General features: G+C 43.5%; 2 protein-coding genes across 5 annotated transcripts; one reads left to right on the forward strand and one right to left on the reverse strand.

The window, feature by feature from the left end:
* Positions 1-94: 94 nt before the first annotated feature.
* bin2b (bridging integrator 2b) lies at positions 95-8,731 on the reverse strand. Of its 2 annotated transcripts, XM_056437047.1 has the most exons (12): positions 8,393-8,731; positions 6,955-7,035; positions 6,022-6,076; positions 5,498-5,592; positions 4,765-4,860; positions 4,538-4,645; positions 4,363-4,448; positions 2,649-2,724; positions 2,426-2,508; positions 1,544-2,246; positions 1,161-1,253; positions 95-591 (listed from the first exon to the last, which is right to left on the reverse strand). In XM_056437047.1, exons 1-12 carry the CDS (start codon positions 8,483-8,485, stop codon positions 478-480), a joined length of 1,683 nt encoding a protein of 560 aa, XP_056293022.1. In that variant the 5' UTR covers positions 8,486-8,731; the 3' UTR covers positions 95-477. The 2 variants fall into 2 exon arrangements, with proteins under 2 accessions (XP_056293022.1, XP_056293023.1); XM_056437048.1 differs by lacking the exon at positions 8,393-8,731 and having other exon boundaries at positions 5,498-5,773; positions 6,955-6,977.
* Positions 8,732-8,794: 63 nt separating this feature from the next.
* txnrd3 (thioredoxin reductase 3) lies at positions 8,795-20,908 on the forward strand. 3 transcript variants are annotated; one of them, XM_056437046.1, is made up of 16 exons: positions 8,795-8,880; positions 12,388-12,448; positions 13,277-13,386; positions 13,571-13,678; positions 13,794-13,866; positions 13,952-14,134; positions 14,215-14,357; positions 15,701-15,816; positions 15,980-16,205; positions 16,406-16,498; positions 16,820-16,896; positions 17,884-18,040; positions 18,229-18,336; positions 18,499-18,594; positions 18,712-18,846; positions 20,101-20,908. In XM_056437046.1, the coding sequence occupies exons 3-16, from the start codon at positions 13,300-13,302 to the stop codon at positions 20,161-20,163; spliced, it is 1,665 nt and encodes a 554-aa protein (XP_056293021.1). In that variant the 5' UTR covers positions 8,795-8,880; positions 12,388-12,448; positions 13,277-13,299; the 3' UTR covers positions 20,164-20,908. The 3 variants fall into 3 exon arrangements, with proteins under 3 accessions (XP_056293021.1, XP_056293019.1, XP_056293020.1); XM_056437044.1 differs by lacking the exon at positions 8,795-8,880 and adding an exon at positions 11,100-11,426; XM_056437045.1 differs by lacking the exon at positions 8,795-8,880 and adding an exon at positions 11,102-11,426 and having other exon boundaries at positions 13,952-14,071.
* Positions 20,909-25,991: the final 5,083 nt, after the last annotated feature.

Here is a 25,991-nt window from a genome sequence, read left to right on the forward strand (position 1 = left end):
TATTTTATTACTAATGGTCATTCCCAGATTAATAGAATATATGGCATTGACAGCGATAGAATCTGCAGAATTTAAAACCAGAACGACATCCTCCTCTCGTTTATATATAGAACTTTATTAGGACATTTTACACAAGATCACAGTATCAGGATAAAAAACAACAAGTATTTTATTTCACAGCGTTTCACAGAAATACTTTTTTAAAAATGCAATAAGAGAAAAAATACAGAAACATTTACCAGTACTAATATTTCTTGCAAAATGTTCTAAATCTTTTCTTTCCAAGAGTTGGCACATCAGAGTGGGTGAGGCCCCACGTGGTACTTGTGCTCATCTGTTTGCACAGCTTCTGCAGCCACAACATATGGGTGAACGCCCTGTGCCTGTGTGTGTGTGTATGTGCATGTGTGTTTATGTTTGTTCACCAACTGTGTGAAGGAAGAAGAGCGTGTTACAGATTGAGGAGTGACTATTGCCTCACTCGGCCTGAACCGGCTGAAGGAGTTTTTCCGAGAAGATCCCAGAGTGATTTTTTAGATCCCTGTGCTGGTTCCAGCTCTCCTCCCTGATCCCCTTCACCAGGCCTTCCTGCTGCAAGACACATTAAAACGCATGTAAGACCTTGAGGAAACAAAGCCACCCTTCTGATTACACGCTTTGTGAGCGTGGGCTTACTTTTGCTGTGATTTCCTGCTTTCTAGGGGGCCCGACAATTAGATCATGGGTTGTATTCCCTTTATGTTCTTAACATGTAAATAAATAAATACTAATTAAAGTTTTACGTGACAATTTTTCCTATGATGGGGGAAATTATACAAGTGATCTGTCGATGGCAATACAATTAGATGAGATGTTCCGATATGCAGTTGTGAAAACCACCATCTTCGGTATTAATTGAAAAGTTTCCATTTGGAATGTTTTGTAAATATGACTCCTGATGTTTTCTATGGTTTTGTTTTTTTGGACATTTGAAACATTTCCTGCTGTCAGACTATTTTTAAACCTCAGTGTGACACGACCACTGACCACTACCCACAGGAATCATTTAAAGCCATCACACAAACAGAACAGGATCGGACAAAGCAGAATTTTACAGTTAAATGTGTAATCTGGAAATGTCTGGAGTTGCAACATAACAGAACACAAGAACGCACACAAACCTCTTGAGTGTCAGTGAGCACCAGGATGACGTCTCCCTGTTCAAACTGGAGCAGGCCTTCTTCTGACGCTGCATTGCTCTCCACCGCCACTCCCTGGTGTGAAACGGGTAGTTCGCTTTTTCAAAAAGGTCGGTTCAATTTACAACATAACTAGTAAGTATACTACAATGCTTAGTGGGTTCATGTGTAAACTACTTTGAACTTCACCTGAATGAACTTGAAATTATATAAAAAGTTGTCAACGAGCTGCGTTAGTCCAAGTATATATACGAGTAATTGGCAGTCTTTTTTTGTTTTGTTTTTTAAGGCGGGAAATATGACTTGTCTAACCAATGAAAATTTGAACTCATGAGCAATAAAAGACATGAATAATAGTTATGTACCTTGTAAAGGAAGCCTGGTGGATTGTGTGAACTGGAGTCATCCATCTCCTGGTGGACCGATTCTTCAACCTTAGCGGGTAAGAGCGCGGGTCTATCTGTACAGCGGAAGGACAGGCGAGGGGCGGGAACTGGTGCAAGTTTTGGCTTTGCCTTTTCTGATGCCGGGTCACTCACATTCTCCTGCTCTGGACTCTGGGATGCTGGGTCACTCACATTCTCTCGCTCCGAACTCTCAGATGCCGGGTCATTTGCAATCTCTTGCTCTGGACTCGGCAGAGCACTATCTGCAGAATCGGAGGCAATGGACACTTCCTGACTTGCAGCCTCCGACCTTGGCACACCCACCCCGGAGTCATCGGACTGGTTCGTAGCCAGGTCGGCTTCGACCTCCAGATTTCGACTCCCTGTACTCTGGTCGCTGGTCTCACTGCCGGACGCCGACTGCCTCTGGGGTGTGTGGGTGCCGCTGGAGCAGAGTTCGGAATCCGACGAGATGACGTCTTTGGATGAGGCGACGCTTTCTTCTGGCAGGCTAGTTTCTTCCGAGGTGCTTGGAGTTCGTTGGACGGCCGAAGAGGGCTCGGCGTCTTTTCCATTTTCGGTGGAAGAGTGCATGGAGGTGTGGTCAGTTGGGAAAGCTGTATTGCAAGGGATGGGATTGGAGATAACCAGGGACATTCTCTTCTTTGCCTTGCTTGTCGTGCTATTTGGAGGAAGACAAGCAGATGCATACAGCATTTTAATAATCTACCTGAACAGCCAGAAAACCGCTAGGTTTGCATTAGTACTCCAGGATATTAAACAGAAACATGTCGGCCAGACAGCCTTGTGAAATGTATTCAGAGACCACAGATGAGGAAACGTGTGCACACAGTGCTGTACCTGTTCAGACCCTTGATTATGAAGGCTTTTCCTGAGTGCTGAGTCTCCAATTTCTTCATCACATTGTACAGCTCGTGGTTCAGCTGCAACCAATTGCAACATAAACACACAACCCAGCTTGCAAAATATCATTTAAAGAGGCAGCTTGAATGGAGTTTTAAAAACAAATTTTTTTTTAACTTCAGACGATTAGTATGAGGAAATAAAAGTTGTCATATCTTACCAAGCTCATTTCCTTATAGAAGACATCTCTCAGGTTTGATATGTTTTGGAACACCGTCACGTAGCAACCTATCCGGCTACAAACAAGAAGACAGGTCTCAGTTTATCTTTCGGTTCACATATTCTCGAGTGGATCATAAATGGAGCTTGGCTACATTGTCGCACACACATTCCCGGAAAACTTCAGCTCTTAGACCATTTCCGTCAGTGAATATTTTTACAGGGCTAAAAGGCAGATTTACACACGCGACTGTTTATTTATTTTATTTATTTATTTTAAAGTTTCTCGTCAGGAATAATATTACTGGTCCCGTTAATAATGTATTTGAATAGAGTGGTTGAATTAAGAAGTACTTTTGCTATAACTTTCCATTACAGAGTAAATGTTGATTGCACAACCTTTGAAAAACAACATCTTGACTGGTTCCCCTTCAGCCTCACATTCACGATGCAAAACTGTCGATCGCCTGAGAAAAGGAAAGCTCCTCTTACAGCACATAGGAAGTGTGGTGACTGTTGCGCAACCAAAACAGGAAGCGGTAGCTATACCCATATACCAAAAGAGTATCAATGAAAGCTACTATGTGTACTGTGTGTTACTAGTGAAAAGTGACAGACGGTGGAATAACCGAAGGAACTGGAGAAAACAAAATGTAGCATTGAGTTGGTTTGTCCAGACCGACTTATACATTTCATTCGCGCATCACTCTCCACTCATTTCCTGTAATATCTATGCTATGAGGCATTGAATCTCCCAGAAAAGAATAAGAAAATAAGAGACATATTGCGTAAAGTCCCATGTTCAGCCCCAATTAAAACTGGGCATTTTATAAATAACTAGAATGGGCACTCGGTAGAGCGCATACCTTCGCATATCACAAGATTGGGCATTGAATTATGAACATTTTGGCATTAGTTGCATGCCAATTGGACAAAAATGTATCGTGCTATGGTAAAAAAAGAGTTTGACCTTTCCATTACCTTGACCTTGACCTTTGACCCGATTGATCCCAAAATCTAATCAAATGGTCCCCGGATAATAACCAATCATCCCACCAAATTTCATGCGATTCAAGAACATTTTGACCTGTTCATGACCTTTGACCTTGACCTTTGACCCGATCGATCCCAAAATCTAGTCAACTGGTCCCCGGATAATAAACAATCATCCCACCAAATTTCATGCGATTCGGTTCAATACTTTTCGAGTTCTGCGAAAGATTTTGACCTGTTCATGACCTTTGACCTTTGACCCGATCGATCCCAAAATCTAATCAACTGGTCCCCGGATAATAAACAATCATCCCACCAAATTTCATGCGATTCGGTTCAATACTTTTTGAGATTTGCGAATAACACGCATACAAATAAATAAATAAATACACGGCGATCAAAACATAACCTTCCGGCATTTTCAATGCGAAGGTAATGACTCATTCAATATCTGAATGCCTCAAATACCTTCTTTTTTTTAAGTTGGAAAATCCTTAAACATCAAGGGCTTATTCATACATGCGCACACACTTCTCACATATTGCCTTTTCCAAATAACCAAGGTCCGTCCGGAATACCCAACGGGACTCTGGGACGTCCGCTTCCAACGTGTTTATTCATACACCGATTGTCTACCTACACTTTTCTTATCGCGACCCACAACTTCCCATGTGAGGTTCCACTGAGTGTCGTCTACAGGACCGTGTCCATTTCAGCCATACCTCTGATAGAGAACAGGCAGCTCCTCCCTCAGCTCGTTATTCAATTCCTCAAAGACACCCTGGGTTTTGTTGAACTCCTCCTCCGCCTGTTGACGAGGAGCCGAATGGAGAGGACTTGCAGTGAGAACACTCGTCAGCCGACACTTCTCTGTGCTTTGTGCAACGCTGATGCTACCTTTGCCGTTTTGGCCTCGTCCTTTTTCTTGGCACTCTGGAGCGCTTCCAGGTGGTGACGCGCTGAATCGTAGTCCACCAGCTTGCGACCGCGCTTGGCTACGCGTTCCTGAGATAAACACGCACACAGAAGAGCTTCCGAAGTGAACGTGAGGGGAGGCCCATATTCTAGCACATGCATGCAGTTTAGTAGGAACCGACTTGGGGTAAACAAAAGCATCAGATCACCTTGACTTCGGGGAACTGGCTTGTGTAGTTCTCCATGGTGCGCACAATCTGGTCACTGAGTTTCTCTTCATAGTCGTTCCACAGCAAGTCTTCACTCTGAGAGACAGTTATCACATCAGTCCAACTTTAACAATTTTACCCAAACACTGGACGATATCTCAGCAAAAGAGGATATAGATATGTTGTGCAATGTTTCAGAGATAATGAGTTTTTAAAGATCTAATAATATAGCAGCAAAGAACCATTTGCTTTGTAAAGATAGAGTGGAGTAATGTATATTTGAGCAGAGGAAGAAGTCCCTCTCCCCCTTTTGGATTGTAATCCGAGTTTCTCCGTGCTTTGGTTATGTGGCCGGGTCGGTTGCACGTGCCATTTAGTGCCTGTAATACTCTGTTGTGCCTGTTGAGCTAATGGTGTTACAACCAGGCTCCAAGCTCCGATTCTGCAAACTGAAGCAAATGCAGGGGGAGTTGTAAAACCTGCATTCCAAAAATTGGTCACTTCCATACAATAGTTTGTAAAAAAAAAAAAATTTGTCAAATTATGGGAGTTTTTTCGCATCACGAATGTGCAGCGGACAAATCCACAGCAACTGTGAGATGCTGTCGGGTCAATATGGACCGACTTCTGAGGAATGTGTCCGACATCTTATAAATAAAAGTGATTTCAGCTCTCAAATCCAAACCGTTTCTTTCTTCTTCTTCTTTTTTTGAAACACACATTAGGGACGTACTTCTGTAATGACTGGGAGGTCCTCCACGCCGTTCCAGTCTGGTTCATAGACGTCTCGCAATGTCTGCGACAAACGCTTGGACGTCTCATGCACAACTGTGGAAGGAAACGGGAAATTATACAACATCATTTTTAAAAAAGGCGAATAATCATGACTCCACGAGAAACTTATCTTCTAGCATCAGCAGCACAGTGCATTGTGGTTGGTATCGGGGGTTTTTTTACGGGTTTTTGGCTTCACCCACACAGAAGGTCAGAACAACACTGGTTTCCTGGACTGGAGCAATAAGCCGACACCAGAAACACAGCACTTTTGTTTCTTTGTGCATGAATCACATATGCGGTGCTGCGTTTGCCCTTTCCACCGCGGGATTTCTATTGGTCCTCATACAAGACGGCGACGCAAAAATCCACACAGGGTCCGAGAATAGAAGCTATCCACTTCCCTAATATTCACAGACTCTCCAGAGGAAAAAGGTTGACACTGTGTGTGTGTGTGTGTGTGTGTGTGTGTGTGTGTCCTACCTTTCACTGCTGCATGGTAGGCTTTGACATCTTTGAACAGCCTGCTTCCATCGATCTGCGTGGGACACAAAGCAGAAAGCGCAGAGGAGGTCAAGTTCTCTGTGGACGAGCTGACCCATTTGTGCATCGTCACTTCCTCGGCGCCCTTCGGGCCCGGCATCTCTTCACGGCGCACACTCTTTGACACTGCCTTCGCCTGACCAAAGTGTTTAGTTTAAATTAAATAAACCACCCCTTTATTTGATGTGGTGGTGAAGTGAAAGCGGCGTGTCTCGTCAGACTTCCTTCCTGTCAGTTTCCCTCCAATATGCTCTGCAGCTGTCGCACTGAACGAGACTCATGGGACTTTGCATAAAAGGGAGTTACGGGGCAAACCCAAATGCCGAAGCACAGCGGGAACAGCGGCTACAAAGTAATATCCGGCTTTCGTTTTGAAAGCTCAAAGTGAGGGTGCACTTTATTGCTAATAATTTTACTTTTCACTTTCACGAAGAGGAAGCGTGTGTCAATCCCTCTTTAATCTCATTTTTCAAAAGACCGAAAGCTCCTGAGGATGCGGGGGTAAACCTTAAAATGCATATTTCTTGGGTCTGAGCATACACACATTATATTATATTTATTTCATGGCCAAGCGCAATGCTCAAGTATACCCAGATGCCATGGGGAGACAACATGCGGTATGGTATCTATGCAGATTAGATCCGAAAATAAGGAGGAGGCAAATCTGTTTCCTGTTGTCGAGGGCCTCGTCTTTTTACTTGTGTGTTGGCCTCTCAGCAGCAGGAACAAACAAAACAAATGACACCACTCTAGTTTCTGAAGAATCAGCAATGACCCGTTCAACACAAGCTGTTTGGTATGTGGGTGGGTTGGGGGGGGGGGGGGGGGGAGACGGACGTCAGTACAGAGACCACCTGGCGTTACATAAGTTACCTGTTGTTTGTTGAGGCTCTGGAAGCACAGCTCGAACTGCTCGTCCTTGGTCTCCATGGTTTTGCCCAGTTTTTGAAGGACCTGAGGGAGGACGGCAGTTAGTTTCAACATTCGACAAGAATAACTGAATACTACTAGAGCTGGAATGATTACAAGAGCGGAGGGGGGGGGGGGGCATTAGCCACAACTAGCATAACAAAGCCGAATCCCTGGCCAAAAATGCTGAGGTTTATAATGCTCAACTAAAACCCCAAACATTGTTTTAAAAAGTTTTTCTGCATCGATTTGTATACTTTTTTTTTTTCATGACAGCGTTAAAGCAAGTGCATGCTCCGAGCCATAAATCCCCCATCTGTCCATCGCAGATACATTGGTACCAGTGTAAATATCAGCCACATAGGACGACCCCTGGGTCAGAAATACCAAAGTAGATCAAGTCATTTAGAAACAGTCACCATTGTCGGGACTCGAGGCCCCGTGGTGTACAGCTGGCCCCCCCAGGATTAAGAAGTCTGGCGCTGTTAACCACTGACTCATGGTCCACATACTCCTATGACTCCCACAAAACTAGACACAAGTGGCCAACGACCACACCCTCCTGCACAGGCCACTGTGCAAGTATACAGTCTATTTAAAAGCCAGTATGCCAGGCATGGAGTGACCTTTAACTCGAACTCTGCAACAACAAAAAGACTATCACGTCTCTGATCCCTTATTTATGTATTTTTTTGTGTAATCACTGAGTCTTCAAAAACACAGCTGAGCTTCTCTCGATGCTGTTCTTTGGGAGGGAGGCGGAGCGGAGAAATCAAAATGAGCCGAAAAGTCATCTGAGGAAAAAAAGACGTCGAGAGAGAGGAAGTGCACTGCAGTCAGGAAGTGGCGGCAGCGAACAGCCCTGCGACGGGGAGAGTCAGAGCTGCTGAATTAATCCATCAGCCAAACAAACAAACACAATCAGCCAAATGTGCCCCTCCTCCACCTCCTCCTGCGTAAACGGGTTCTTCTTCTCTTCTCCCCTTTGTCACATCAGTCGTATCCGCTCGCTTTGGGTGCGTTGCGCTTCCGAGTTACAGTCCGGTGATAACGGGACCGGAGGTTTCGGGTCAAGAGACATATGCGCTACAGTGGGCGACGTGTACCAAAAGTTATTCCTACTGACGTAAAACGGCCGCGCGCATTACATTAATCCTCTGAGTGAGCGGCGGGTCCCGATGTGTTGCAACTCAAACCAAATCCATCAGACATGCCTCACATTGGGGACCCTTTGAGGGGCCTGGTCTCGAGAAGAGGGGGATTCCGTTCACTCTTACATCTGTGATAAGTTAACACCGCGGCGGGATGAGGCTGACAAAAACAGATAGTGCTGCTTCTTCTTCTGTGTGACAGTTGTCACGTCACAATGTAACCTCACAAAAAGTCGATTGCTAGGGCTCACCTTCTCCTGGGCTCGATTCAGAGACTTCTGGACCCGTTTGGCGAGGAATCCAGCCCCGGCCTGGAGGTTCGGGCCCATCTTATTCTCTGCCATCGTGGACTTCTTTTTTCTTCTATTTCTCTCTGTCGGTTCCTCCTCACTAAAAAGCAGTCCTCCTCCCACTCTTCTGCTTCCTCTAGAGAAAAGTGCCTCGCAAGAACTTTTTGCAAGCGACTTAAATTCAAGGCTGCGACGGAGGTGGAGCAACAATGCAAAGTGTCAAGACACGCGGGGACACGCGCGCACGCATGCAAACACAGCGGCCTTAAACCGAGCAGCGAAGTTCTTTAACTCGTCGGCTGCAGAGGGAGTCTGCTCTTGTTCAAGCTCGCTGAGGGAGGGATCGGGAACTCTCTCTCTCTGCGCGCCCCGACCTGTTCACTCGCAAACACGGTTGCCAAACTGCACTCTGAGGTGAAGCGCTCCAAAGACGCTCACCTGAAAAGCATGTGAGTAGATTGCGTTCCCAGCGATGACGCGTAGGGTGACGGTTTTTTTTGGGGGTGTGGGCGGTTGTTGTATAAAATAAATAAGGTATTGTGTAAGGCTTTGGACGGCAAACCACCTTATCAATTTATTTTTTAAATGACGCATGACGCACGCGTTCTCCCGACAGTCGGGCGGATATTGATTTGTGCGCACTGTTTGCGGAGTTGGCCATTGTTCCGCTTCTCACAGTCGTGATATGACTAACATGCTTGCAGCAGCCCACTGGGCTTCACCTGCGAAACGTCACTGAAAGACAACATGACTAGAAAAAGACTAAAAACAATCGCAAGGAGACACAAGATCACTACAAAACAACAACAAGCAGACACAATAACAGAACACAAAGAAACAAAACAACCACAAAGATATATAACATGACTACAAAAAGATACAAAACAACCACAAAGGGACACAACACAACAACACAAGTTGAACCTAAAACTACCACAAAGGGACACAAAATGACCTCAAAGTCACATATTGCTTGTAGTTGTCATCTAAGAAAGGAGGAGGACCTCTTACTGTCTCGTAATATATCCCTGCCTATAAAGGACTATCACTATTGGTTTTAATGGCATTTACCATTGTCCTCCTTACTGTTTCTGGGAAGGCCTGAGGAGGAGATGCCTATAGGGAGATATCATTTACAGAAAATACATCTGAACAATTAAACAAACAAATCCATTATTGTGAAATCATTGTGAAAACATTTAGATGATCAATTATATATATACAGATTTCTATATGAAGACCCAATACAACCACAACAAGACCACAAAGGGATACAACATGACTACAAAATAACACAAAACAACCTCAAAGAGACACGACATGAACACAAAAAGACACAACATTAAAACAATGAGACAAAACATGACTAAAAGTCTCAAAACAACCACGAAGAGGCACAATATGCTTACAAAAATACACCAAACAACAACAAAGAGACAAAGTAACCATAAAAGCTACAAAAATGAACCACGAAGAGAGATAATATGACTATACAGAACTACACACCGCTATAGTTGTAATATGGGGGTCTTACTTTCTACCAAGGATGCCCGGGGGCCCATTTTCTCATAATCTGTCCATTCCTATAAAGACCTATCTCTATTGGTTTCAATGGCATTTTCCACCATCCTCCGTACTGTTTCTGGGAAGGCCTGGGGAGGAGATATCATGTAGGTATACATACAACTGAAAAGTTAAATAAGCAAATCCACTAATATTAAATACAATATGAAGTCATTTACGTGATCAACATATTTTTTTAGTCAGTATAGTTGTTCGAGGGTGATACTCATGACCTTACTAATCTCCTGGCTATGGCCCTACATTATCCTCACTTCAGTACAATAACTTACAGGTGTGTGCATGTGTTTATTTTGTACACTTAAATTATTTAGAGAACAAGTCGTGTTCTTTTTTTGCTCACCTGTATCTTGTAAGTGCCTCATTAGAAAGCGGCAACACTAATAATGCCAGAGAGACCCTTTTCTCAAATCAGAATCTGGTTGATTGCCAAGTAGGTTTCAAGGATCTGCTCTGGTGTATTGGTGCATTACATAAGCATGAGAAACATGAAATACAAAATTAAAGTAAGCACAACAATCAAGAAACAGGAATATAGAATAAAATAACAATAAAAAATACGATTAGAGATATTTACAATATACCTATAACATATGTCAGAAAAGTATACAAAAGTAGTACAATGTATCTGAATTAATTAATAACTCAAGGAAAATCATGATGAAAAAAAATTAATAAGAAAAAAATAGATTAAAATATACAATTTATGTTAATTAAATTAAAGAATATTTTGTAGACATTGTAAATGTGTACAGACTTTGATGGACGTTGTTAAAAGGGAACTTGTTAAGTCTTATTTGTTCAATGCACCTGTTACGTGTCAGAGACCGACTTCACCGACAGGTGGCGCTAGATAACAGACTCCTTGCTCTTGCGGTAATAGTTCCAGCGCTTGTAAATGACCAACTATGTGACGTGTGTGTAGGTACGCATGTTTTGTTGCACAGCGCTGACCGAGTGGGGTGGAGTTCCTCCCAGATCAACGACGAGCAACTGAGTATGCGGTGACCGAGCGTGAAGCAGATCGAGCGCACCCAAAGTAGCGAGACAAGAAATGGTAAAAGACGTTTGGCGCGGTTGGTAGACGAGCTGCTGACAGCGGAGGGAGAAGGACCGTGGTCAACCTCGCGGTTCAGCTGTATTCTAGTATTTCTTTTTTTCTTGGAGAAGGAGCCACGGGACATTCCTACATTTACGAAGAGAGACTTGGTGTGGTTTAATTTCGGGTTTCCCCATATTCTTTCGTCAGCTGTCTATTGAAGCTTGCCCTCCGCAGGCAGACGGAACCACCTCGAAAATGCCTCCCATCGAAAAAGACACCGGGAAGACTGAACTGAAATCTCAGATACAGCAACTTATTGACTCCAACCAAGTGATGATTTTCAGTAAAAGCTCCTGTCCGTACTGTGTCAAGGTAAGGTGGCAGTTGTTTTTATTTCGTCGAAGAGGAAGACCTCGCTTACGCCGGTCGGAAACTTCTATCTTCTCCCACCAGGTCCACGGGCTCCGTCTAATTGCTGGCGTTTCCTTCTCGGGTCAAAACTTCGTCCCGGCGGAAGACGAATGCGGCTAATGAGCTACAACAAATTAAGCCGAATCGCATAAATTCGGGCCACTCTCGCGATAGCCGCTCCACTTCTAACTCACCGTGGTCGCGTTTCTTAGAAAAGTTACGTTAGATAACTTGGGAGTTCGTTGCTTAAGTTAACTTTAATTGGAGGGTCAGATGCGGTCGGCACTTTAACAAAGCAAGGTGAGCACTGGTGACTTTGAGGTTGCATCTGTTACATCATAGCTTCCCTTGGCGTTAGCTAGCAGTTACACTGTCTTCCGCCGACACACTTTTCACGCAGAGCAGGAGGTGGGGTTGGGGCAACTAATAATTAACTGCACCACCGGTTTTTTTTCTTTTTATTGAAACTGAATGTAAATATTTATCTGTGAAGGACTGTTTCTGGATGTGCAGTATTTCACGACCTGTGACCCGTTTTGCTAATATGAAAGGCTGTTTACAGGGTTCGTACGGTCGTGGAAAACCTGGAAAAATCATGGAATTTTAAAATGGTAATTTCCAGACCTGGAAAAGTCATGGAAAAAACTTAAATCATCAAAGTGTTGGAAAAATCATGGAAATTTGTTATCACTTGTTCATTTGAGTACGAGTTCATGGAGTTTGAAATAATTAATATGTTTTTTAAAGAAAGACGCTCAAAATATAAGCCTGTGTACGCTCTCAATATGCTAAATGTTCTAAATTGTTCATGTTTATACCGAGATTTCAGTTTAGTCATGGAAATCCATTGGTCAAAATGTGTAAGAACCCTGTGTTTATGAGGAAACTAATGTGTTATGTTTCACATGTGTGTCTCTTGTAGGTGAAAGACTTGTTCAAAGAGCTGAACGTCGAATGTAACGTGGTGGAATTGGATCTCATAGGTAAGAAAGATATGTTACTGTACATAAACAAACCTTTTTAGAAGTGTCTTCATTTTAGTGTTATAAACCAAGTGTTTATAATGCTGCTGAGTGCCAATTATGTTGCCAGTGTTATCTTGCCGGATCCATCATATGTCAATATGAAAAATGCATTGCATGCTTGCGATCGAATCCAGGTTTTATTCCTGCCAACATTGTGTAAAGTCCTCCTGTTGTGGTGGGACTGGTTCTTCCTGTGCAGCAGCACAAAAACATGCCAAGTCATTCTCTGAAGACACTCCGGCGTGCAGTATCTCAGTAAACTCTGACCTCTTTGCTCTTGTGGAATCAATCATGTCACACTGCACGCTGCAGGTCAACAGAAGTGCTGATTATCAATCCGGGAATGATTGATGAGCAGCTTTTCAAGAATAGGACTGATCGGCATGTATTCCGAGCCAATGCAACCTGAGGGAGTCGCCTGTTCATATGTTGAAATGTGATCGGCTTTGACCTCCAGACTAGATTGGTGGGAATATAACCATAGCGAGGCTGCTGCCTTGTGGTGTCGTTAGTCAACCACGACTGTCCGAACCGAAGGTTCATGTGACTAATAAGATCTGATGAGGAGTAGGGGCCCATTTGAGGCCGTGGTGCGAGCACAGAAAGAGACCTTTAGGTTTGCAGATGCAGAAGACGATGAAACGTTTTGTGTCGCCTCGTGCTATATTTATTTTTTTGCCCATTCTTTGTGCATTAGTCATGCTGATTAACCATGTGAGAAGTTTTTGCTAATATTCCATCACCCTATTCGCTTCGCACTCACAAACAAATGACTCCTCCGTTCAGAGGATGGAAACAACTACCAGGAGATGCTTCTCGAGATGACCGGACAAAAAAGCGTTCCGAATGTCTTCGTCAACAAGTTGCACGTCGGAGGCTGTGACAAAACGATGCAGGTGAGAGTGAGTGAGTGAGTGAGTGAGAGAGAGAGAGAGAGGACGCTGTATACAGAGGTGCCTGTGTGGTTCAAGCTTCAAGGAATATTTCTTTGTTTTTAGTCCTTCAGCTGTGTTTTGGAATGACTCCAAAGCTTCTTGTTCCCACACGATCGACACAACGCTGTGGTCATGTTTCGTTCAGGCTCATGAAGACGGCAGCCTAAAGCAGCTACTAAGCGGAGATGCCGAAGCTTACGAGTATGACCTCATCGTCATCGGAGGAGGGTCTGGAGGCCTGGCCTGCTCAAAGGTGACACACAGGCTTACCGTCGCCATTTAACCGTTTCCCACTGTCCACGGGACGGTGTTCTGGGGGCGAATCACAAATGTACGCAACATGGCCGTAACACTGCCTCTGTTAACAGGAAGCAGCTTCGTTGGGAAAGAAGGTCATGGTACTGGACTACGTTGTGCCCACGCCAAAGGGAACCACCTGGGGTAAGATGCTTCCACCTCCGGATCCTTACTAAAGCACTTGCGATGCACGAGAAATATCTGACGCCTTCCCGCTGTGGCCGGTCAGGTCTCGGCGGAACCTGTGTGAACGTGGGCTGCATTCCCAAGAAGCTGATGCACCAGACTGCCGTGCTGGGCACTTCCATGCAGGACGCGCGCAAGTTCGGCTGGGAGTTCAGTGAGACAGGTGAGGGCGCAGAGCGCCGGCCCCGGAGGTCGCGGAGGGGGGACATCGAGCCGGTTTGTCGCGGTAAATCAAGAGGCGGCCTGGTCACTAGTCACTTGTTGGCATTCCACTGATCCTACTAACCGCCGTCTGTCTGCACTCAGTGACGCACAACTGGGACACGATGAAGACGGCGGTGAACAATTACATCGGCTCGCTGAACTGGAGCTACAGGGTGGCACTGAGGGACAAGGATGTCAACTATGTCAACGCCTATGCAGAGTTCATCGAACCACACAAAGTCAAGGTAAGAGTTTTTGTTTTAAACGGAATCTTGAGTTTAGCAGTAAAACTATTAAACAACATCTGAAAGGGAACTGAAGCCGTTTCCTTCAGAGAAGCCAGCAGTCTTTTTTTTTTTTTATCTCGCAGAACTCTGCAATCGTTGTCTTGATTGGTTATTTTCTTACTGTGTGACATTGGTGTTCATTTCAGTCACTCCAATGACAACTAGCCAATCAAGGTAGTGTATTTAAAAAAATATATATGTATGTTTTTATCAATGGAGTCTTTGAGTGCACAAATCTTAATAAGCTGCCTGCTTTTGAAATGCTGTCCATCCTGTTGCTGGCATCCAGTGGAGTATAACAGAACATCTGGAGGACCTCGACTTTGCGGATGACATCGCACTACTGTCCCATAGCCACCAACAGATGCAGGACAAATCCGAACTGCTAGAAAAAACGGCAGCTGGACTTGGACTCAAAATAAATGGACCAAAAACCAAAGTAATGCGGATAAACACCAAGAACACGGACCCAATAACCATCGGGGACCAGACGCTGGAAGATGTCGACAAATTCACCTACCTGGGAAGTGTGATAGCTGTTGATGGTGGGACAGAGGATGACGTGAAGACAAGAATTGGGAAAGCAAGAACAGCATTTAACATCTTAAACCAAATTTGGAAAAGTAAAAACATCTCCCTCAAGACGAAGCTTCAAATCTTCAACTCCAACGTCAAAACTGTGCTGCTCTATGGCTCCGAAACCTGGAGAACTACCACTAACATCACAAACAAACTACAAGCCTTCATAAACCACTGTAAGACGCATCCTTGGAGTCTTCTGGCCAAACACAATTAGCAACATCAACCTATGGGAATGCACAAAACAAGAAACAGTAGCTATACAGCTGTTAAGGGGAAAATGGAGCTGGATTGGACACACACTACGAAGAAACACAACAGCAATAACAAAACAGGCACTGACATGGAACCCACAAGGCAAACGGGGTCGATGACGACCCAAAAACACCTGGAGAAGGAGCACAGAGCAGGAATTCAAGAAGAAGGGGCTGACGTGGAAACAGCTGGAGAGGATGGCTCAGGACAGACGAGGGTGGGAACAATTCATCAATGGCCTAAGTTCCGAGAGGAATACAAAGGCCTAACTAACTGTTGCTGCAACGTTTTTTTGTTTTGTTATTCATGCGATTACACCACAAGCTGCACCCAAAGCAAATATTTACAAGAAGAAGAAAAAAAGACACGGCACATCCCTGGCACAAAAATAAAAGACTGTGCTCGATGAGTCAGTCAGTTCTGAATATTGTTTAATAAATAAGTTATTGATTTGTGTTTTCTGACAGGCAACCAACAAACGGGGGAAGGAGACGTTTCACACGGCGGCAAAGTTTATTTTGGCCACGGGAGAGAGGCCGCGCTACCTGGGCATCCCTGGAGACAAGGAGTACTGCATCACCAGGTGAGAGCGTAACAACCTTAAACCAAAGGTTGTTGTGTGATACAGGACGCAGCCCCATCCTGGGCAGCATTCCTTTTGTGTCTGGGAGCACATGCGATACTTGGAGAAACTCAAGTCTTGTCGTTTTTAACCAGTCGTCGTCCGTCTGCACTTTCTCTGCCAGCGACGACCTCTTCTCGTTGCCCCACTCCCCGGGAAAGACCCTGGTGATCGGGGCGTCGTACGTGGCGTTGGAGTGCGGTGGCTTCCTGGCAGGCCTGGGCCTCGACGTCACCGTCATGGTCCGCTCCATCCTGCTAAGGGGCTTCGACCAGGACATGGCCAACCGCGCCGGCGAGCACATGGAGGAGCACGGCGTCAAGTTCCTGCGCAAATATGTCCCCGTGAAGGTGAGCGCCCGCTAGAGTGTTTTAGTCCTCTCGCTTGAAGGAGCCTCCGTTGATATCGAAGGCATCTTATAGTCTGCAGACTTTGAACCGTGTAATTGTGCGGTATCAGATTTATTGTCCGTACCATCTGATTTCATCTCTCAGCTGCACATTTGACGGGAGCACAAAGATTGACTTCCTCGAGTATGTCTGTGTGTCAGGTAGAGGAGCTGGAAGCGGGAACTCCCGGCAGGCTGAAGGTGACGGCCAAGTCCACGGAGAGCGATGAGATCTTGGAGGGAGAGTACAACACGGTACTTACTGGTTCTTCATCCCGCCCGTCTGTTCCTGGTGTTGCCGCTGGAGAATGAATACGTTTGACGTTCCTTTTGGGACAATTTTATAGGGAATCTCAAATTGTGCAATAATGAATACATGCATAGTTATATGACTACAAGCTAGGCTGGGTAATGTATTCAAGAAGGGCTTTTTTTTCCCTTTCTTTTTTAAATTCTCTTAACATCCCGACATCAATAAATTAAATGTTTTTAAAAGAAAATCCCTGATGCCATTTTTCCCGACAGTGGAGGACTTCCTTACTTTTTAAACCTACAAGCTATTTCTTTGTCCTTCAGGTGCTGATAGCAGTGGGCCGAGACGCTTGCACCGACAAGGTCGGCCTGGACAAGATAGGGGTCAAAGTCAACCCCAAGTAAGTGTATCATGTCATTGTGCATCTTTTTCTTTTTTTCTTTGTCTTTCTTTCTCTCTCCTCCATACATAGATTGTGTTTCATGGGGTGGCCTGTGCTTTAAGACTGGTTGTAGAGTCATAGTGATTCAGCATTTCTTGCCGCCCCCTGCAGGTGTTGGTGTTGTTGCTGCTTTTTATTTTTTATTAAAGAGAATTATCTTTTCACACATGTTGCATTATTTCTTATGTTTGTTTATTATTGGACACATTTTTAAGAAGTAAATAAAATAGTTTTAAAGGTAAAACAAGCTGATTAAGTCTTATATTTTGCACAAGATGATTATTATTTAAAATATTAGAAATGGGGGATGTAGCCTTTTCTAAGCGTATGTTGGCACTCCATTTATAATTTTTTTTGTGAATGACTGGTTGAGAGTAGGAGACCAACAGAGATTAAGATGGCAAGAGGCCAGCTTAATGAGCGCTCGTGGGTCACAAGGACCTAGTCTTGTGACCTCGGAAGTTCTCTGATGGCGCCAAGACGCTTCTGTAGGGTTTATCAGAATACTATTATGTTTCTGTCCTGCCTAACGTGACCCCTAGGCTCACTTCATTCGATTTCTGCATTGTGGTTGATAGACAGTCCTTTGCAAAAAATAGAAAAGTCGAGGGGTGGAAAAACTACTTATTTCAGTACTTTTCAATATTGAATAAAAAGGTTAATACCATAACAGTTCAAACAGTAACTTTATAGTTTCATAAGATGTTAAATATACTACATGAGGCTGTTGCTGTTATTGAAGCGGTCAACACAAACGGAGCTCTTTGCAGTTTGGATGTTGATGATGAACCGTTTATCCGTGCTTTCACTTTAACTGTTAAAAGACATATTAAGAATCTTAAAAGATGAGCCGTAGACAATTTGATTATCAGAATTGGGCCCATTTTAATAAAAATAAAAAGAACATTAGAAAAAAAATGCAACTGCTTTGTTCCCACCATCCAGGAATGGGAAGATTCCGGTGAACGATGAAGAGCAGACCAATGTGCCCCACATCTACGCCGTCGGGGACATTCTGGAGGGCAAGTTGGAGCTGACGCCTGTCGCCATCCAGGCTGGCAAGCTGCTGGCACGGCGCCTCTACAAGGGCGCAACGCTCAAGGTACGGCGCCGTTGCCCCACGCGTGCCATCGCCATGGCGATCTGCATGAACAGACACACACAAAAAAAAAAGTCTGTCTGTAATGAATAAAGGATGGTGGAAGTACATTCCTCTGACTTTTCCTTGATTGGCAGCCGTCCAACCGGAGCCTTTATTTCCCTAACAAATATGTTCCTGTGTTGGTGCAGTGTGACTACGTCAACGTTCCCACCACTGTCTTCACCCCAATGGAGTACGGCTCCTGCGGTTTGTCGGAGGAAAAGGCCACAGAGCTCTACGGGCAAGACAACCTGGAGGTAACACACACACACACACACACTTATTTTGTCTGGACTCACATTTGCAGTATGTCTTTTTTATTTTTTGACACTTGCCTCTGAGGTTTAACTGCAGACATGGTGGTTATATATTATATTAGATGCACTGTAATAAAGCTCCACTGCGATTGTGGTCTTCAGGTGTACCACAGTCTGTTCTGGCCCCTGGAGTTCACCGTGCCCGGAAGAGACAACAACCGGTGCTACGGCAAGATCATCTGCAATAAACTGGACAACGTAAGATTATCTCTGCTTCTGCAGAGTCGAGTTAGATCTGGGCCTTTTAGCAGCTGGCGCCGTGTGCCCCCCTCTTGTGTCAGGCCAATGACTGTTGTTGTGGTGGTAACACCGTAGGATCGAGTCATCGGGTTCCACTACCTGGGGCCAAATGCCGGAGAGGTAACGCAGGGTTTTGGCACAGCCATGAAGTGCGGCGTCACCAAGGAGCAGCTGGACGGAACGATCGGCATCCACCCGACCTGTGCTGAGGTAGACGTCTGTTTGTCATTCTAGATATCAGAAATCAAGAATACCAAAAAAAGAGTGCATTTTGCCGACCTTTAGTAGAGCTGAGATGTGACGGGTCTCGGTACTTCTACCAGCTACTCGTTCAGGTTCAGCATACTTCACGAATGAAGTTCATAAATAATTTGTTTATGCCGAGCTTTTGCACCGCAATTAAAAACCTCAACAGATCAAAAACGTTCACTTAAGTGTAGCCAAGGGTTATGAGTTGTGCATATTTTTTACATTTTATTTCAACTTTTACTTTCAAGGATTCTAAAACGGCGATAACACACAGGCTGCATAGTCCAAACCCCAGCGGTGAAATATGACTCCTTTTCTGGCCTGGTTACTCAATTACGTTTTGTAATAGTATTCTGTTTACCAACCAGGAAGCAGGAAATCATGAGCTGCCGCAGAGATAAAATCCCCTTTTTAAAAAATGTTTTTTTTTTACACAACAGACACAATGAACTCTAACCGAAAACTGTGTGTGTGTGTGTGTGCAGATGTCTCACAAGATTTACAAGTTGGTCCCATTTATAACTTTTTTTTTTTTAAACACCCTCTGCACTTTGATTGCTAGTCCAGTCTAAATCTGTGTGAATGCTCCTGTTGTGCCGGAGCACAGATCGGATCAGAACACATGAACGGGGAGGTGAAGGCTTAAAGTATTACCATCCCTGTCTGTAGAGGCTCGACTTGAAGAGCCTTTTTAATCCCGTTTAGTTTCTTTGCAGATCGTAAGCCGGATAGTTATTAAAATGTCTGTTCTGCCTGCAGTCATTCATAATGTGCATCCATTAACTTAATAGCGGATCTCACCATTACACTTTAATTATGTTGATGCTGGACTGCGGTGCATTTAAGCCACTCCACCTTTTTTTTTTATTTTTATTTTTTTATTTTAGCAAAGTTTGAATGATTGCAGGACATTTTTTATTCTTTCATGGTACTGTACAAGGGACAGTTCACCATTAAAATCAAAAATACATATTTGTTCCTTGCCTGTAGCGCTCTCTATCAATGGAGATTGTTTTGGTATAAGATGCTACTCTGCTTGTGGTGCTCAAAGCGCCAAAAACAAATGCATATTTAACTCTGCAGCTATTTATTCATTTTGACACCGACCTTGTTGCGAGCAGTTTTATGTTTGCTCTTTAGATTTTTTTAAATAATTCTAAAAACTGCATATTATGAGCCGCATCGCCTGACTCGTGTGTGTTTCTCCTTTTTCAGATCTTCACGATGATGGATGTGACCAAGAGCTCCGGCGGAGACATCGAACAGGCCGGCTGCTGAGGTTAAACCCTGCTCGTTTAGCTGAGGCTGCTCTCGCGTTAGGACTCTCCCACTAAACCGCTCCGTCTAGCTTATTTTTAACTCTGCCTCACCTCCAGCTTCGAGGTGACATGACGGAAGTGGAGGTAGTTTAGATGCGAGTGCAGCCTGCTGAACAGCGGGGTTACTCTGCTGATATCCCCCCGGGCTCCACCAGTGTGTCCTTGTTGAGGAGCACCAAATACACACACTTGCCTAAGCGTGTGTGTGTGTGTTTGGGCTGTTTGTGACGTCCTGGCCCGTAACCTGAAATTACTGAGGTGGGCGAGGATCGATGTCCCTCTGCAGGAACGCGCCGATGGTGCTATAAACCCCTTTGTCCCAATTCCCCCGACTTTGAACAATTCTACTTGAGAGCCGAGCAAATTCTTTGAAACATCTTCCAGATAAAAATGTACTGGGAATTTTACAACCCGACTTGTATTCAATCTCGTGTTTATAAACAAAAAGAAACTAAAAAAAAAGAAGAAATTTTCACTGGTTTTTACTAAATTAATTTAACTCTGGTTTGTTGCATCTTGCGTATTCGCCTTCTGCTTTTCGTGTATGTAAAAGATATATATATATATATTCGATCCTCCAGAGGGCAGACTTCTGTCTGCTGTCAGACAGCGACTTCAGCCTTCTGCACAAATGACTTGTTCGTTGGTGTCGACCCACTGTAGATTACTCCTCTAAAGATTTAATAAAGGATGAATTCACCTTCCGTGTTGTTGCACCGTTTCAACTTATTTCACCCACAGAGCAACCCGCTCCTCACCCTCCTGAACATGCACTTCCTTTTTCTTATATTTTCATTTAATGGAAGTCCCAAACTGGGGGGGGGGGGGGAGTTAATTTTTATAATAATAATGGGAGGAAGTGGGCTAGTCTTAATCAAACATCACAGTTTGTATAGTATGTATGTAATTTTATTTATTTTTTTAGATCCCTTAAGGGAAATAGTCATTTTAACATTTCTGACATTTCCTGCTTCTTGGCCAATCACAGGCCGTTTTTGTGTCTGCTAACCATAATGTTTGACTGAAAGAAACATATCATTAAAAAGGATTTATTTATTTTTGTTCAATTCTTTTTCATTCAACTCTTCAGTAGATCAGGAAAGTGAAAAAAACATGTCGAAGTGGTCTGATTGGTGTAAATCTCTTACATAATTTCAGAATCTGTTTCATTAAGTATTTTTCACATCGTTTATTCCACCATGTGTTATTTTATATTGGGCTCCACAGCTCGCATCTTAAAATAACATCGGGACGAGTGGAGCCTATTCATCGACATCAGAGAGCCGAGGAGAATACACGGGCATCATTTCCTCTGGCGGTTTCTTTGGGGCCATTCAGCCTCCCCGATCAATGGCGCCTGAGCCGGTGTGAAGCCCTTTTGTTGGGCTCACATCTGAGAACACTGTCACCTGCACGGGGCTGCCGTGACAACGTGAGTCTTTGATGCCATTCATTTGGATGAGACCCATTAGGGTTGAGGACCACCTGCCGCCGATTAGAGCTAATTGATTCAGTGCTGCTGGTCGGATGGGAAAATGGCGGGAGAGTTCGCTCCTGCAGCCTCGCTCTGTGTTCACCTAGCATAGCCAAAAGAATGAGGACACCCCTTGCACCGGGAAGGCAATCGTCCACCGAGGTCATCTAGTTTCCCTAAATATATAATTCTGAGTCCGTGTGACTTAAATTCCCACACCCCAGTTCTCTTGTAATGTGAAACTCTTGTGACAGAAGAAGAACAAAGGTGTTCCCCTGATGGCAGTAAGAGTGCATTTCTAATTTTGAAATAAGTCTTTCTTTAAAGAAAATGTTTTCTGAACCAGGTTTTTAAATGTATGGTCAAATAACATACAACCACATACACAGGTGGTATTTACAAAGAACCAAAAGAGGGACTCAAAATCCCCACAATGCCTCTGCATTGTGGGCATTTTGAGTCCCTCTTTTGGTCCTTTGTGTCCCGCTGTAATTGTTTCTGTCTCTGGAGTCCCAAGTCATTCATCTTTTTGTATATTCGAGAATAGATTATTAAAACCTCACAACGGGGTAGAAAATATTTTCAGTGTCTGCCAGTACATTCTCACTGATCTTGCAACCGCCTACCAACTGTTGCAAGAAAACGAAAACCTTTTGCTCAACCATCCTCCAATAAGGAGGTGGCATTTGAAACGGCTGCTGGTAGAACTCGAGCAAGGCCTTCAGTCTGGCCTCGTCCTCTCGCGTTACTTCGATCTCGTTATGGACAATTTCACTAGGACATCTATAATTATGCGTTAAATCTACAGCCACGTGACCCTCATTTGAAAGACCTGACATTTATTTGTGCTTGTGCTTTTATCTGAGACGCTGGAAGTTGAGAAGTCTACAGTCATCCCTGTTGCACCATGACTTGCTGTATTTTACAACACACGTTAACTGTTGCGACAAGAGCTTCATCCTGAAAGCCACGCCTACTTTAGCCAATCCTTCGGATGTGACCAGAACATTCCATCGTGACTGGAATTGATTAACCAACATGACATAATAACTCATATCTAGAAAGATGTTCGTGAGATTAAAATACATGAGTTTTTATTGAATGACATGCTGTTTAACATGGTGAATATGACATTCTGGGAGCCTTAATTACCTCAAAAATAGTTGATTAAATTAGTAATTTTAATATAGCTACAACTATGTTTTCATAGGAATGCTCTGAAATAATTAAGACACACAAGGTTTGGGCCTGACATGGAAAGCAACTCGTCAACAAGTAAAGATTGAACACTACTCATTTAACAAAAGCAAAATGACCCAGAATGCATCACGATTTAGATTCCACGTGTGACCAATATGACGTTCTTTAGCTTTCAATCTTCTGGTTTACATGATGCTTTGAACGCGTCCTGACTAAAATAACTTCTCCCAGCTGATGTTACTTCCAGCCCGTGGCATCTAGAGGGCAGCACAGTCTCACCAAGGTTTGTTCCGGCCCTGTAATCACTGAGGACTCTTCCCCCCCCCCCCCCCTTCTTTTTCCTTTCGTCCAGTTTTATTGCAGCATGATATACATAACACCATAATTTACCCCACTTTATTACCTCGTCTAAATGTGAAGCATCGGGCCACTGCTGTTTTCCAGTTACCACCGCGACTTCTTTTCTTTGGCATCGAAATTAGTTTAAAACTACAATTTAATCTATTTATTCCCGCACTTATTTTAGAATCTCTTTTTTTTTCTTTTGCAGTGATGCACATTGCTGCGTTCTGCTCCTTTTGGACACGATGTTCCCCACAAACCAGTGTGTCCTCGTTCCGCCTCCTCCCCTGCTGCACAAAATGTGTTCATAATGACTTTTTAGGGCAGGTTTTATGGAAGGAAGAGAGAGGAGGAAGGAGATCCTGAGTCAGAGGCACAGAGAGGGAACCCACCTCTACTCTCTGTGCCTCATGTCACCATATATCCTCGTGTCCTCATACATTCATGATGAGCATCAGTCACACAGGGTTGTGCGACACGGTTTCTTTGAACTTTCATGCCTATAAAGCCCCAATTAATTGAATAGTCAGGAACAACCCCTGTCCTCTAACGCTGTAACATGTTTTACTGTACATCATGTATATAGAGCACAGGTGTCAAACACAAGGCCCGCGGGCCAAAACCAACACATCATTTGATTTGATGCTGGCCCCCGACTGACTTGATTTTTTTCTTTCTTTTTTTAAATCCAAATAGAGATCCTATCCTGTTTTTTTTTTTTGGGTTTCAAATTTAAATGGATTATGTTATAATATTAAAGACATCTTATTAATATTTCAATATTTACCTCAAATAAACAATAATCAAATGCAAAAAGATTTATTTTTTGTTATTACTTTGTTACACAGTTACACATTACACCGGCCCTTTGAGGGCAGGCATGATGCTGGTGTGCTGGTGGCCTCGTGAAATGTGCTGATATAGAGCAATGAGTTCCATTAATGATTTAAACCTATATTTCTCTTTTTTTGTGTGGAGAAAAGCACCTTGTTACGTCGATAATTTGTATATATACGACATGGTGCTGCACGGTGGAGGAGTGGCCCTGGCACCGTGGGTTACCTCTGGGTTCACCCCCCGACGATTACCCATCATTCTCCCCACTGACAGGGCTTCACACCGCCCGCCATTGGGCTTGTTTTTTCTTTTTGGGATCAGTCGTGTGGCTCCTAACACCTTGTGACTCACATCCCTTCAGGGATTTGATTCACGATGCCTGGGAAGATGGACATGAGGAATGTGGGCGGAAAAAACGAAAGGTCAGAGGTCAAAAACGGTGCTGCAGGTAGTCAGTCCTCCCTGCTCTGATAAGCTAAAGTTGCTGCCCTGTGGTCACCACCCTGGATGGGAGCCGTCGTATCACACGTCGGATTAAAGTCAAACTTTGAAGGCCTTGTACTCTCTCTCTCCACTGTGGAGGTCGAATACATTTCTGTATTCTACGACTGACTTTTATTTCTGGTATGATCCTGAATTGACTTCACCTTCAGTCCAAGATGCAAGAAGTGGGATTCGGAAACTTGGCAGAAAGTGTTGCTTTGAATTGCTCCGGGAGGAGTGTAGGAGTGCAATCAGATGTATTGGCCTGAAAAATACCCAAAATGTCTGAATATATCATCCGAAATATGAAAATACCAAGAATTTCAATATCTCTGCAGTATTGCAAAGTCAAAGTCATCTTTATTGTCAATTTTCCATATGTTGAACATACAGAAGATCGACGAAAGTGTGTTTGTCTCTTGTCCGACATAAAGTGAGTAATAATAAAGTAATAAAAGTGATAAGGTATCTGCATGTTGTGGTGCTTTCGTTTTGGCTCATAGTGACCTGACCTTTGTCTTTTATCTTCTGTTTGTGTTTGAGTGGAGTGTGGTGGTTTGGCCTCTTACGCCATCAGTCAGCTGGAGAATCCAGACAATCTTTAAACGGGCAGGGCGAGAATTTGAGACAGCTAGCTTTAAAAATGATGAACGAAGTGACGTCAGGAAGGTGAGAAGAACAGATGACTCACAAGGGACCCATCCATCAAAGGGTGCCTCATAATGGACTACTAGCACATGTGGTTGTCCGCAACACTAAAGCTGAAGAAAGACAACCAGGGATGAATGAAATAGCATCGGATATCCTTTGATTTCGGCTTTCAAAATAAAAGCAGGAACACGTTATCAGGACCTTCTTTTTTTGTCATGCTGTATTCATTTATTTACCTGTTCAGTTGAATTTTCTTTAATAAATTCACTGTCTTTATTTCTAGATAAAAAAAGGGAAAACAATGTAAAGGAATTTGTGTGCAGTAAAAATACTGACAAAGTAGACATGTTCCCCCAACTAACCTAGTGGGGGCCCCAGGGTAACAAAAGGTTGTTCCCCCCCCCCCCTCGTCAATTGGATAGTAGTAGAAATAATATAAAATAATATAAATATAATACAAATAATTATATTATGTTTATTTCTATAAATGACGTTTGGATCTATAAAAACAACAAGTATATATATAGAAACAAAAAGTTGTTTTTGTTCTATTGTATACTGTATATATATATATATTTCTATATATAAACTATGTATGTACATAAACCATGTATAAAAACGGGTATCTCTATATAAACAAAAACAGGTGTTTATAAACAATGTTATATCAGGTTGAATATTAGAATGTTGATAATATAATACTTTACAGTCGCGCTGCAAAAAGAAAGAATTTCAGTTACATATATATGTATATATATATATACACATGTATATATATGTGTATATATATACATGTGTAT

The sequence above is a fragment of the Pseudoliparis swirei genome, chromosome 18 (assembly GCF_029220125.1).
Source record: "Pseudoliparis swirei isolate HS2019 ecotype Mariana Trench chromosome 18, NWPU_hadal_v1, whole genome shotgun sequence".
NCBI classification, from domain to species: domain Eukaryota; kingdom Metazoa; phylum Chordata; class Actinopteri; order Perciformes; family Liparidae; genus Pseudoliparis; species Pseudoliparis swirei.

Coding starts and splice junctions, on each gene's coding strand:
- txnrd3 (XM_056437044.1), top strand. CDS start 11,310: ATGCCTCCCATCGAAAAAGACACCGGGAAGACTGAACTGAAATCTCAG. Junction 13,387..13,570: donor GCTGTGACAAAACGATGCAG/GTGAGAGTGAGT, acceptor TGTTTCGTTCAG/GCTCATGAAGACGGCAGCCT. Junction 15,817..15,979: donor AAGGAGTACTGCATCACCAG/GTGAGAGCGTAA, acceptor TTTCTCTGCCAG/CGACGACCTCTTCTCGTTGC.
- bin2b (XM_056437047.1), bottom strand. CDS start 8,485: ATGGCAGAGAATAAGATGGGCCCGAACCTCCAGGCCGGGGCTGGATTC. Junction 7,036..8,392: donor TGAATCGAGCCCAGGAGAAG/GTGAGCCCTAGC, acceptor GTCCTCCCTCAG/GTCCTTCAAAAACTGGGCAA. Junction 4,449..4,537: donor ACGAGGCCAAAACGGCAAAG/GTAGCATCAGCG, acceptor CCTCGTCAACAG/GCGGAGGAGGAGTTCAACAA.